Genomic DNA, 13,939 nt, shown 5'->3' with positions numbered 1-13,939 from the left:
TATGTTCTTCTTCTAAAGCGATGGACGCCCACTGCAGGGGCCATAGGTCTGCCTCAATGATCGCCACGATTACCGATCTTGCGCCGCCCGAGTCCAGCGACTTCCCATGATGTTAACTATTTTGTCAGTTCCCCTAGTGGGCTACTCACGCCGCGTCTACCGACTTGTGGTCTCCACTAGAGAACCTTTAGGACTCAGCCATCGGTTGCACTTAAATGTATTTGGCGGATATATTTTCAAAATGTGTAAGTTACCAATAGCATACAATTATAATTTCTCGAATTAAAAATCATACAATCAAAATGAATCCCAACAAAGTAGTGAACCGTTAGAATGCTTGTTGCATCATTACAAAAAAAAATGAACATCTATTTTTGAAATCTAATTCCGATTCCATACAATCAAGGCGGCAGATGCGCAAACGCAGCGAACAAAAGCGTACGCTTGTACTCGCTGCCGGTACATGTAATTTCAAAAAAGGTGGCGGGAACTGTAGGCGCCGTGATGGACGTGTCTGATAATTTGAATGTGGAAAGGCATTCGGGCGGATGAAGATCTATGCTCCTGCGATATGATTCCTATTCATTTACTTTTGAATGCATTTCGATTTTATATTTGGCATCAAACGTGATTTACACATACTACACTCTCTCGAGAATTTTGTAATAAAAATAAATATTTTTTTGACCGTAATATTCATTTGGTACTGAGTAATATATCGGATCGTTTACATAATTATTAAACTGATTTTACGGCCCCTTTAATTAATTTATTTGAATATTTTTTAACTTTATTAATTTAAAGGAGGTTGTTCATTGTCTTTATTTTATACACATAGGTTAAAATAAACAAGATGGTCTGTACATTGGTGTACATTTCTTATTAGCAATTTTTTAATAATAATTTTGGCTTCCAACTTAAACAGAGAGGCCTGGCATTATATTTACCCACATAACATTAAAATCCTAAATAATTGTACAAATATTTAGATTGTTTAGTGATAAAGCGTTACTGTAAGCAGTTCTTTTAAAACCCATATTACTTTTACTATAATTGAGTTGTAAATTATTTTCAACAAATACAAAATTTTCATATTGTAATAGATATGATGATAGGTGTAACAGATTAAAAGTAATACATGTTAGCAAAAAGCTTTAAGATTTTAAACACGTATTTCCAATTATCCTGTATAAAATGATCACTCTAAAATATGTTACGTTGATTTATTTTTTTTACTGGAATGCGACAGGTCAATAGCTCCTGGCTGTACAAAGTGTGCAGCGACTGATAGTAAACAATAATTAACATTTCTATGTTGTAATAATTTCTACCATTTAAAATTTTAAATACGTATTTCCAATCACCCTGTATGAAATGATCACTGTAATATGTTATGTTGAATTATTTTTTCTATTGGAATGCGACAGGTCAATAACTCCTGGCTGTACAAAGTCTGCAGGGACACATAGTAAACAATAATTAATATTTATATGTGGTAATTCAATAAAGTATTTATTAATTTCATAAAATTATAATCATTGATATTTTGGAGGGTGCATCGTATTTTAATTGACAGCAAATAAGCAAGACATTAACCTCTACCTCTTTAAAACCTTTGTACCTGTAACCGATCATCTTGTAGTAGCTCTTGCTGGAAAAACTGTAATAGTCAATGGTATGAAAACTATCAGGTAAAGTCAAAGTCCCTGAGAAAGACTACTAGCATAGAACTAGAAGAGCAGGCTATGTAGCGCTCACCTCAAACTTTGTGAAGCTATGAATGCTACAGGTACTATTTAATCTAAAGTAAATTAACTTACCGAACACGGGTTTGTTGAAGAATTTCTCCGGCGACAAGTTGATGTGGCGTGTTTGCGAGGACACGTACTCGACTGTCTCATTTAGATCTTTCAGCACGGGGTGTTGGTTTAGGAAATCTTTAGCTGCTAACTGGCTGATACGATCTGTAACAAGAGTTATTATTAAAACCAGGGAGTCTTTATAGATGAAAACGCGTTTGGGACTCTCGTATCTTTAAGTTCAGGGATGTCATTATAACGTAGTATCGAATTGGGTTCTTTATTCTCATGATGTATAAATAAATAATATTTTAATTTGTAATGAAAAATAAATAATAATTTAATTTTTGTTTATTATTATACTATAATGATGTACATATAAAGACAGATCACAGTATTCAACTAGTCGTGGAGAGGATCTTGGGTTTTCTTTGCGAGATAAATCTGGTAATAAGTATTTCCGACGAACAAAACTAACCAATACAGCTTAGCTTATTGTCAATTTGAAGTGGTAATAACCATGACACAGTGCACAGAACAGATGGCCGCTAGAGACTTAAGGTTTTACAGTGAAGACCTCGAACCGGCAATGGTAGTGTAGGAAATTCATCTACACGGATAGACAACCCGGTTCAGCCTACTTATAGACACTGAATTCAGGTCGTTTCCAACCGGTTTTATTGTAAATCTGTGTCTTATGTCCAGCCATGGGTGTTTTACGAGTGAAGTGATGATGATGATATATATTTATATGAGAGCGAACAGCAATCGCTTTGGTATTTACTGCTTATACTTTATTTTAAAAATACTGTTTTTTAATAATCAACAAACACGAGCTGTTTGAGCTGTGAAAGCGCTGAAAGCGCTTAGTTTAAACATCTTTACACTAATTAAGCAATATCAAGGGCTAAGCCGTTATCCTTTTTGATGGAAAGCTAAAAAGGAGGTCTTAATATGGAGTTTATATTTTTTTGAAACAGCTTTAAACTAAAAACTTCTTTGCCAAGCAAGGTAATATTAATTGATATCTGGTTTGAGTCTTTTGAAGATTTTTCTGTGAGGTTACTAAAAATATCACAGTAAGTCTAATAGTAAATATTCTGTCGATATTTGTAATATTATTTTTAGTATGAAAAAGATTTACTGATTCTAAATACCGACTAGTAAATAATACTAAGGAATAATTAGATTAAATAAGCGCAGCAAACGGGTACACTTCTGAAATTACCTAAATCTTCGAAAGGTGTACTTAGAAATTTTTTTTACGATTTTATTTATTTGACTTAATAATTTTTTTGACACATTTAGATTCAATCAAAATCGTGGTATTTGTATATTTATTGTTATCCATTGTTATCAACATTGAAAGTATTTAAAGTCAGAATAATATGGAAAGGCGCTGTTGCATATAAAAGTTCAAACTCGCGAAAAGTAAAAAATAACATGTTGATAAGCTTTTGCAAAGAATATTTGTAGCAAGTTATTAGAGACATACTGTGCGAGTTGTGCAGTAGGTTTTAGTCTTGCAGTTGTTCGAAGTTGCGGTATGGGATACATCACAACTAGTTACTGTCTAGGCCTTGAATTTAATTTTTCATGTATGAAAACATAATTATGAGGCATAAATTACTTTTGTATTCTATATATATGTTTGTATAATAATTTTTTAATTCGCTTCATATTTGGCCTCCGAAAATATGATCATGTTTCGGAATTTCGCGCTAAGCTCAATTGGTTACCCATAAGGCTTCGCCGGAATGCTCACATACTTTATCTACTCTATAATATTCTTTTCAATCCACTCACTCCCTCTTATTTCAAATAAAGGTTTCAATTTCTTCATGATACACATGAGAGGTCTTTGAGATCATCAGATAATCTGGAATTAAAAATACCGGCGCATTCTTCCTCGTTTATGGCCAAATCTTTCACCACGCAGGCCGTTCGATTGTGGAATGATTTACCGCTGACAATAACACGTGCCAAGTCACTACCTATTTTTAAGAAAATGGTTAAAAATTATTTACTAGATCTATGATTATTTATACCTTCATTCATTACTTTTTCTTCCTCTGATTCTTTATTTTATCCGAGGCAAGTGCGATCCAAATAAGTTTCATGTTTTTTATTTATTATTGTATTATATTTATAATATGTATTAAACCTTTTTTATTATAAGTATATATGTTACATACGTATGTATGTATGTTTAAATATGTATGTCTATGTATGTTTATGTATATTTATGTTCATTTGTTTGTGAATATGTATTTTTTTTTGTACACGTAAACTACCCTTTATAAGTACTATTATCTTTTCCTTACTATGGTTGTCTGTAAGAGATTGCCTTGAGTGATAAGACCGCACATTGTACTTTTCTGTATATTATGTATCTTATCATGTACAATAAAGAATATTAAATAAATAAATTATAAAATTCAAGTAAATTGGCAGCGTTACTGAAAAAATAATCAAAACTCAATATGTACTTATGCATTTTTTGGTTTTTAAAATCCATGTTCAAGGCGAACATTTTGAAGTGTCATCGCAATAAAACTATCAGCTTGGATTGCCCAATAAGAGAAGTTATAAAAAAAAAATCAAATGAATTCCCCTCGAGTTCCCTGAAACTTGTCGTTTAATTGCTTCGAGCTGAAACATCGAGCTTTGAATGAAAACCAAAATTTTATATTTCCTAAAACAGCCGACGGAAATCGCTAAGCGCCCTTCCCCAGCCTTGTTAACACAAAGAACTGTAAAATCCGTGCAATTTGTACCCTCGGCTCTCGGCTTCTACATATATACTTATCGATCTATCGCAAACACAGAGCCGCACTTTTAAACCGCCTAGTCGCGCGGCCGCGTTCTATTGTCAATTTTAATCCGTGGTATCAGAGTGCAAATCGGGTCGGTATCGGTTCGGTGTATAGGATTTTTCTGTTCGCCGGTCGTGTAAAAATGCCGTCTTGTCGCAGGCACGCCGCCCCTCGCCGGGTGACATTTTCACAAGTGGGCGAGAGGGAGGCCGCCCGCGGCCGCTCCCGTCATTTCGTTGTCATCCGGGGTTCCTTTCTGCGCGATCACGGCGCGAGCGTCGGCGTCGACAATACTGTTCAGTATTTTTATTCTTTTCGAGAAGAAAACGTGGAAAAAAAAGCGTAGAGAAAATGACGAACAATGCCGCCCTTCGGCGAGATTACCGCCATCAGAAAATGAATGCTTTGTTACATCCGTCCGGTGGAATGTTTTCAGTTGTTACATTAGTCTTGTCATTTTCATTAGAACAGGGCTCGGCGGGCTATGAAAAGTTGTCGAATGCCGACTCTTAGTTGTGCCTTTCCAATTTGGAAGAGTGCCATATCGGTGTTACCGCCGCGTCGCGCGCACTTTATTTACTTAATTGCGGCCGCGGGACGCTCGTCTCGGCGTTGCTTGCCGCTAATATACTGCATCGCAGTAACTCCTTTGTTTATATGACCTTACTAATTTATCTAGGTACTGCTTTTCATAAGTAAAGTTTGTACGTAAGCTATTTTAATATGGAATCAGCTTTCGGCCTACTGTCATACTCGTAATATCACTACTGGTCATACTTCCATAAATTTCATATCGTATTTTTTTATATCATAAAGATTTTATTTTGTGTTGCTAACTTTCTGTCACTATTTAGTTAATTAAGCAAAATTTTTGTCATAGCTTTCGTAAATTTTGCACAAAAGACATAAAATTAATACAACAAAAAGAAAAATATTTGGAGACATTGCTAAAAGGCACGGACACATTTTAAATACCCCTAATTTCTCAAATTTTAAATCGAAATCATACAACACAAATATTATTAGTAAAATACCTAAAAGTTTAAGATTTAAATTTATAATTTATTGTAGATATATTTTAATTACTGTCGCACGATCCGCATACTTCAATCCTTATAATTATTTAAGAGTAAGTATTATTTAAAATCAACATTATATATCTTAACCGGACTTGTTACATACATATTTATATAATATACAAATAACGGGAATAAGTTTACTTTTAAACATATAATAAATATAAACCCAATAGTATTGGATGGAACTAGCGAGACCTAGTAAGAAATACTAGCAATAACACGATAAAATGTTAATATTAGTATTTCTATAATAAAATATCTGACTTTGCGAACTTCGTTCCGACTAAACAGCCATTGAATAAACAATTTCGTAAGTAATAATCGGTTCAAACCAATACATCGACTGGTCATATTCAATTTCCACGTTTTGTTGTATTTTAAAAACAGACACTATTACGTTACAGTTACGTTTTATTGTTTGTTTTATTAAAAATTAACGAATAATATAATAATAACGACTGAAGAATCTCTAAATGAACATATTACTGTGGTCCTATAAAATTAATTTTAAGCCAAATATGTATCGCTTCGATTTTGATACAGAGAGATACTCTGACGTTTATTTTCATTATTATCATCGTCATTTCAACCGTCTCCAGTTAAACTTGGCTTCCCCCAGAGATTTTCAATAAGACTGGTTGAAAGCGGCCTATTTTTTATTTATATTCAACATAAGTACCTCCACACTAAAACTGCAGACCTTGTACTACCTTATTTTTTGTTTTTTAATTTCCTATTTACTATATAAAATTACTTAACTCGAGGTAATTTAATTGTTTTGTGGGTCTCAATTTTAATGTTATAATTATACATGCGTGCCATCTATTATCCTGATTAGATGAAATTTAGCATGATGGTATAAGTTTTTTTTTTAAATTTTTATATCTAATTAAAACGGCTTGCTTCTAGCGTCTTAATACGACTTCAACGAATGATATACACGTATGATGATGTAAATTTACTTAAAGCTTTAGAATTGGCCTATTACAGAAGGTCATTTAAAAAAAACATCAAATCTCTTGTATCTACCGTAATCACTGTACCGCGTCTTAGGTATGCGAAAGGTGAGACGGGGAGCAGTTTCTAGGCAGTATCTCAGCTCCGGTCCTTCAATGCACCGTAAACGCTTATGGCTTTTTTATCGGTTTGAATACTGATTGCCAGAGTAAGGATATTTCAATAAAGCTCACGAAAAAAACCCGTTTAAGTTTATTGTAGGCTCTTTTCAGATTAGGGCGCCTTTGGAACCGTATCTTTAAGTTGAATGTCATTATAGAAGAGCTTTTGTATAAATTTTTGTTATAAAGCTGCCCACGAAATTATGTCTTCAACATCAACCAGAGCATTCACCATCATCATACCTGTTGCAGGATGATTACTGCTAGATATGGACCTCCCCTATAGAATTCCAATAGGACTGGTTGAAAGCGACTTGCATCCAGCGATGAAAGTCCACCTTGTGGGCAGACGACCTTGTGAACCACGGGATTAAGACTTTATTATTTGTATGCATATTTTTGTTAAAAGTTAGTAGGTTTAGTATGGAAAGCATTTATGAAAATCATTTTGCGAATGAGCGAGTGACTCACTTGCATCTTACGCAATTAAAGACTAAAAATAATACCTAGTTTTTTATTCATTACATTCTTGTACTACAGTTTTATTATTTTCATTACGTAGGCATCTTTTATAAATTTCGGTACGGAGTACCCGCATCGGTTGCGGCGTCTCAAAGCGTATGCGGTATCGCGCGTATAAAAGGGAGTGCGAATCAAAGCGCTGGTGTAATGCGATGCCCATAGAATTCGGTACGCAGCAAAGCCTTGTCTTAAACCGCGCATCGCGACCAATCAAGGATAAAAAACACGTCTCGGATGATCGGTTCGGACATTCGAATGGGTAATTTGGTACAAAGGAAAGGAAATTTTGGTATGAAAGAGCTTTATAGACAATTTGCCTGCGATTTCGGTCACCGTGTGCCACTAGTAGTTGATTATTTTTTTTTCTATTTTTCACTGACTGATTTCTTGCTTGTTTTCTTTGACTGAGACTTTGTACTGAGGGAAGTTATTAGTCAGTGGTATTTTAAAGAACAAATGAAATTAATGGTCCATATTTCTGAGTGATCACAGATAACATATATCGGGTATGTTCGAGCGCCTCATTTGCAAGTATTCCGGATGATTCACTCTCAGTGAAAACGAGGGTGGCCTCTGACCTCCATCACTTTGCATAGGTAGCTCTGTTCTATGAAAACCGAGAGAAATATATATACATGTATGTGTATATATATATACATATCCGCGGTGTGTGTGAATTATATACACCGCAACGGAGCTTAGATAATCTTTAATAATAGAGAATTCGCTTGAAGTTTATAACGGCTTACTATTGTTTTTCATCTGCTGATCGACCATTTAGATCATAATAATGTAGGAAGCCGAGTTCAGGTGGACTAGATAAAGACCTTTCAGAAAATACAGAAGTGTCGTTAGTCAATTATATTTAATATCTTACCTACGAGTATAAATCAAAGGGGCGAGGCTAATTTTGGGAAACGAAATGTTTCTATTTTTTTAACGCGAATACGCTATAGTTTATCAGTGAATTTTATAGCTCCTTCGCGTTAAGAATGAAAACTATTCAAAAGTATCTAAATGAAAATATGTCTTCAACTGGTCATTATCACTTAGTATTCTAAAAACTCGTAGAAAAGATATGATAATAATAATCTTTAATTCATTTAATTTGATAATAGACTGTATTTTTAACGCGAACGACCTATCGAGATATTTAAAAGTTCGATAATAAATGAACTTCTCCTCACATTTGCATATCTTAGTATTCAGTACGTTGCATGGTAGCGATGTTTTTCCAAAGATTCTTAAATTTTCGTGCCCGATAATCGTTATCGGCAAACGATCGGTACGTACCGCGTCGAGCGCGATACCGAACAACCCTTTATCTAGATCGGGGCAGTTTGTGACGTCGCGGTGCTTGTGCCGCACTTCGCATTTCATTAGCGTGGGGAATTATTCAATTACGGCGACAAAGGTAGACTGCGGTCGAACGCATTCACTTTGTGGTCGTAGATTGTGTTAGCAGCGTCGCGGAAACCTACCAACCTACCACACGCCAACCAGTGGCGCCACGGTGCTAAAACGAGAACAATACCTTGGTCATGACTACAAATTTAAAATATAGCAATACTTGGACGACGCCTTTCATAGGATAGTTTTAACTTAGTACATAATTCATATTAATTATCCAGCCTTAGGATGGTGGACATTGGCTTTCTCCTGAGATTTCCAATAAGATCGGTTACAAGCGGCTTGCATTTAGCGTTTTCTGAATAACTTAATACGATCAGCTGTTCATATTGTGGGTTTGGTTTTCTCTCCAGAACTTTAAAGCTCTGGCGGCCATCTGTTCTACGTGCTACCTGGCCTGCAAGCTGTTACTTTAACTTGCCAATGCTTAACTGTCGTTTGGTTATCTTTGATCGTCTATCAGCTTATTAGTAACGCGATCTCATGGAGAAATCCCGAGCATCCACGAGCTCCACGGCTTGTTGAGCTACTGTCAGCTTGTAGCAATGAGGCCCGGAGTGGGAGACCACGTTTCTGTTCCGCAAGTCATCACTGGTAACATACATTGATTTTAGGCCTTCCCTTTAAGGAACTGGAAATTATTGGGCAAGATATTTCGGAGTTACAATATACAATAGGTTACACGCAAATGAATATTAAACAAGTAAAGAAGAACAATTAAAGTATCTACCATCTTTAATTGTTTATATTTATTTGCATTTTTGTTTGTAACTATCTCCACTAATATGTTCTGTACTGCCAGAGTCATTGGCGCGACGCAGTCCAATATGAAACATATAAAATTTATTTCAAAGTGATCACTTTAATGGTTTAACACACGATAAATAATTATTACTTTAAAAAATTGTTTAATAATTCTGTTTCGCCTGTAAAAGTTTAATTATAATGTAATTAATTTTTAAATGTAACGCTTCGAGGTGTTCGATGAGATAGGTGTTTTTAATTCTCTTGTTGTTTGAATGGTAAAGAAATGTTTAACTACTTTCTTTGCCATTTCCTCTTCGTAAGTAAATTTATCTGCCACAAGTCATTACTAAAAAATTCAGAGTTATGATAAAAAATTTTAAAATTTAAATTGTTTAATCAGAGGTGTATTATAAGATAATTGACGGCAAAAGAAATACCTAAATTCATTTACTCCTTTAAAGCTTTTACAACTATAACTAATCATTCACCTTCTAAAGGTTTCTACGTGTTACGTGGATTTATGGTCTGAAATTATATTGTTATGCTGATAAAAATTGGACCAGATTTCTACAATTGCCTATGAAATTGATAACCGATAATTTTAAAACAATAAGGTCTGGCACGTTTCTTTCGTACAAAAGCCATATCCCAATGAAACCGGCACAAAGGCAAGGAAATCGCCATTTCAGTGTGAACATAAAAGGAATAATATTAGGCAGCCACAATGGCGTTTTTATCCGTAGGGTCCGGATAAAAAACGGATGTGTCAATAATTAACCGTGTGATTCGGGAGCCGGTCGCCGGCGGCCATCGATTCCACGCTCTACCGGGCCCGGTTTATTAAAAAAAAAACATAACGAACGTACATTGTGTCGGGACAAAAGGGAATGAAAGCCTCTCTCGGTGTTTTCGCTAGGGTGAAAAATATTACACCCCCGGGCGTGTACGTGAGAGCCGACCGCCTAATTCGCAAGCGGGATGCGCTGCGAGGACCGATCGCGATTTGAATTGCATGCACCGCTTTTGCATGGGATTTGCATGCATTTCCTTTAATATATGCGTAGGTAAAGAGCCGAGGGGGACAATCTCCATTGCCTTTATTAATTTGAAATATTTTTTTAATTCATAAAGTAAAGAATATAATTAATCTTTGTATTCCCTGCATCGTTTCGCTCACTAGTACAGATTGTGATCTTATTTGGAAAGTTTGTAGCAATTTCAATTAATACAAAAACAGAACATATTTGTGAAAAAATGTTAACAAATGTGACTTTTGGATGCAATAAAACTTTGTTTTAGCATTTATTGGTACATAGAACTCAGATCTTGGACGTCCATATGTCGTAGTTATTTCATAGTACTTTTAAACTGGTAAATCGTATTGTAATCGATGCCATCTACAAAGATAGGCTTGAACATGAAAGAACGTAAAAATAAAAAGTCTTGAACAAAAATATTTATATGATATAAAAATATTGAAGCCGAAACTGAGTAACGAATAATTGCAATAATTAATTACCTTTAATCATTTGCAAATTCCCCAAATGTAAATTTTTCAACCTGGCGAGATAAAGAAAAACAGATTCCATTATATTAGATATGAAATTCACCTTCGATGTTACGTTAAAAGATAAAATTGATCAGAACTATTGAGTATATACAATAAAGTTTAAACCTCATTGGAACGTGACGGCTTGCTGTGACTCGTAATTATTGCGGTGTGATATGCAGAATGCGCTGGATCTTTGATCCCTGTCTAGTAATCTTTTTATTTGTTTGTCATTGTTTGACATTAAATGTTTTTAGTGAGATAGTTATAACGTAACAATTGTAACTAATTTTATATTTCTAAGTTACTAAGTTTGTACTTTCTTACTGCCTTTTGTAATTGTTTATCTCCAAAAAAGTTATTAATTAAATAAATAAATAAATTAGCATTTTGTACTCGGCAAAAAAATTCAAGATTTCATAGTTAACAAATATTATTTTGTTTATGATGATCTTCAATAACCTTGTCAGGGCATCTGTTCAAATAAAGTTTCTGACTGTTAGTGTTAATTATTGGTATTATGGAAACTTTTTGAGTCCCTGACGCGAAGGTAAATATAACAAAAAAAAAAACTCGTCTCTAAGAGAAATAGACCAAAAGGTTAATAAAATTTTCAATACAGTCGTATAATCGCGGCACAATCGCGCAAAATCCGCACCGATAGCGCCCCTGCGTAGTGCGCACAATTTGAACCCCCGGCGGATCAGGAAATTCATCTCGCTAATCCACCGGGGCGCCGTGAATAGTAAAAGTGACGGCTCTATTCATTCCGGGGGGCGGGGGCGGTGCGGGAGTGGAGCGGTCGGGTTGGAAAGCGCTAAAATTTAATAAAGCCGGGCCTCGTCAGTACGGACAGCCCTCGCGATTAATTACGTACAAGGGGCTAGTGATGATACCTACAAACGCCCTCGGACGCGGTGGCGGGCATAGTTTCGCCACATCTATAATTCATGGACGGATCTATTCAGCAAAATTTGTATAATGCGCGTCAATTGAACGCTGCTACTTCAAGCAATCCTTAGGGAGATTTTTGTGTTGACAATTACGTCACTATATTGTGACAAACGTTTAAATATTTGTTGTAATTATGAAGCTTAAATTATTAACAAAAATATCTATTTTCACTAACAAAAAGCGGGGATTTCTTTACGAGATTAAATAAGGAATAATTAGATCCGTAGATAAATGAAAGTAACTTATATAGCCCAGGGGATTGGCAAGTTGAAGTGGCAGTAGAAAGTCCACATAACGCATAGAACAAATGGCTGCTGGGGCCTTAACTTCTTTAAGTGGAAATTAAAAACCGGCAAGCGCAACACAGGATGTCCACCACAAGGTGGAGGACAGACGACCTTGTTAAGAATCTCAAAAGACAGGCTGCTTCCAACCGGTCTTATTGAAAATGTATGGAGATCTGACATATTCGGCAGTAGACGCCCTATTGCTGAAATAATATCGATGATAATTTAATAATGTAATGAATATTGTAAACACATCTTAAAAAAGCAGGTGCATTCGATTTTTAAACTGTTTATGACGCATAACTGTTTACAGAAATCTTAAATAATGCGAACAGCCAAAATATGGAACAACCTACCGACGTCGTTGTTTCCAGCTAACTATAACTTGGAAGTCGTTAAGTTAAGAGTCAATAGGTTTTTTCTACGTAAGCATGTAGCAATACAGACCTCGTCATCACTGAAGATCAGGCGAGACAGAAGGCAAATGCTTTGCCTATGGACGATAAAAAAGCATGTTATCAGCAAACTTGTTACTTACTTCAGTTGTAATATTTATTATTAGTGATCTTTGGTAGGCGTGTCTTGCAGTGTACGTCTATCGGCCGACATGATGATTATACCTAATTATTATATTGACTTAAAAAAAAACAAGATATCTAAAGAAAAAAATAATAATTCCTGTATTTTATACTGTAGATAAACAGAGATACCATATGGTATACCAGGCATAAGAACGCTCTGACATAACCTTTAAATGTCGGGTTAAGACGTAGTAAGTCTTGTATTGGTTACGCATTAAATCAAAACAAAAGCGAACATAAATGAGGGGTTATGAATGTGAATCCAAAAGTGAAAGCGCATTACCCATTCTTTAGGATGTATCTGAAACGGAAGCACGTACGGCACGGAAATACGCACAGTTGAATACTTTCAATCTATATTTGATTTTGTCATTTCATTCATACGCTAAATATTCAATAGTTTATACCAACTCTATAAGCAAAATTTTGACATAGTAATACCAAACTTTTCTTTAATAAATAATAGGGTTTTGTCAGCCACGTAACGTGTAACTTTTAGATTTTATATAAAGTCGATGGTAGCACATGTTTTTTTGGCACGCATAAAAACTCTTTCATGGAAGGGACCATTACAAGTAATTGTTTATACGTTGATGTTTGAATTCTTCACAATTTTGTTTCCTGCTCTAAGCACGTATCAGAAAACGCATATATGTTTTCTTTCTTTCTTTTGACTATAGAATCAGCAAACAATATTTATATTTACATGTACAGAGCGATAGATTAGAGACGATAAACTAACTTTATCGGTTAAAGTTTTAGAGGGTATAACTCATTATTCAGTAAAATGATTTTCGGATAATTACCATTGTAACTCGATAAAATGACGTGCTGTTCGATTTATAGGTGATAAACAGTTAGTTTGAAAACATAATTTCAGCCTTGAACATCTTATAAACTCACGAATCCTTCTGCTCCGTGAACTCAGTTCTAATGAAGCCGTAAAAACCCCCGGGCTCACAGTACCAATATCAATCTAGAATAAACTTGAACATCGCCGGAATGTAGCGAGTCTGTCTATTTTCTACAGCATTCATTTTGACATGCTCTGCAGGACCCCACGAGACCACTATCTCC

At 35.1% G+C, this 13,939-nt stretch overlaps 1 protein-coding gene across 1 annotated transcript in view; it reads right to left on the bottom strand.

Annotated features, from left to right (window-relative positions):
* LOC137924042 (Fanconi anemia group J protein homolog) overlaps positions 1-13,939 on the bottom strand; it is a 92,649-nt gene that overhangs the window by 34,897 nt on the left and 43,813 nt on the right. Inside the window, exon 3 of the mRNA XM_068767350.1 lies at positions 1,821-1,964. Within this exon, the coding sequence (XP_068623451.1) occupies positions 1,821-1,964 (144 nt within the window). The remainder of the gene's footprint in view (positions 1-1,820; positions 1,965-13,939) is intronic.

The sequence above is a fragment of the Battus philenor genome, unplaced genomic scaffold (genome assembly GCF_028537555.1).
Source record: "Battus philenor isolate CCGP_79_NKW_IND1 unplaced genomic scaffold, ilBatPhil1.0.hap1 SCAF_23, whole genome shotgun sequence".
Taxonomy (NCBI): domain Eukaryota; kingdom Metazoa; phylum Arthropoda; class Insecta; order Lepidoptera; family Papilionidae; genus Battus; species Battus philenor.
Note: the sequence above shows the minus strand (reverse complement) of the source record. Positions and strands in the feature narration are given on the sequence as shown.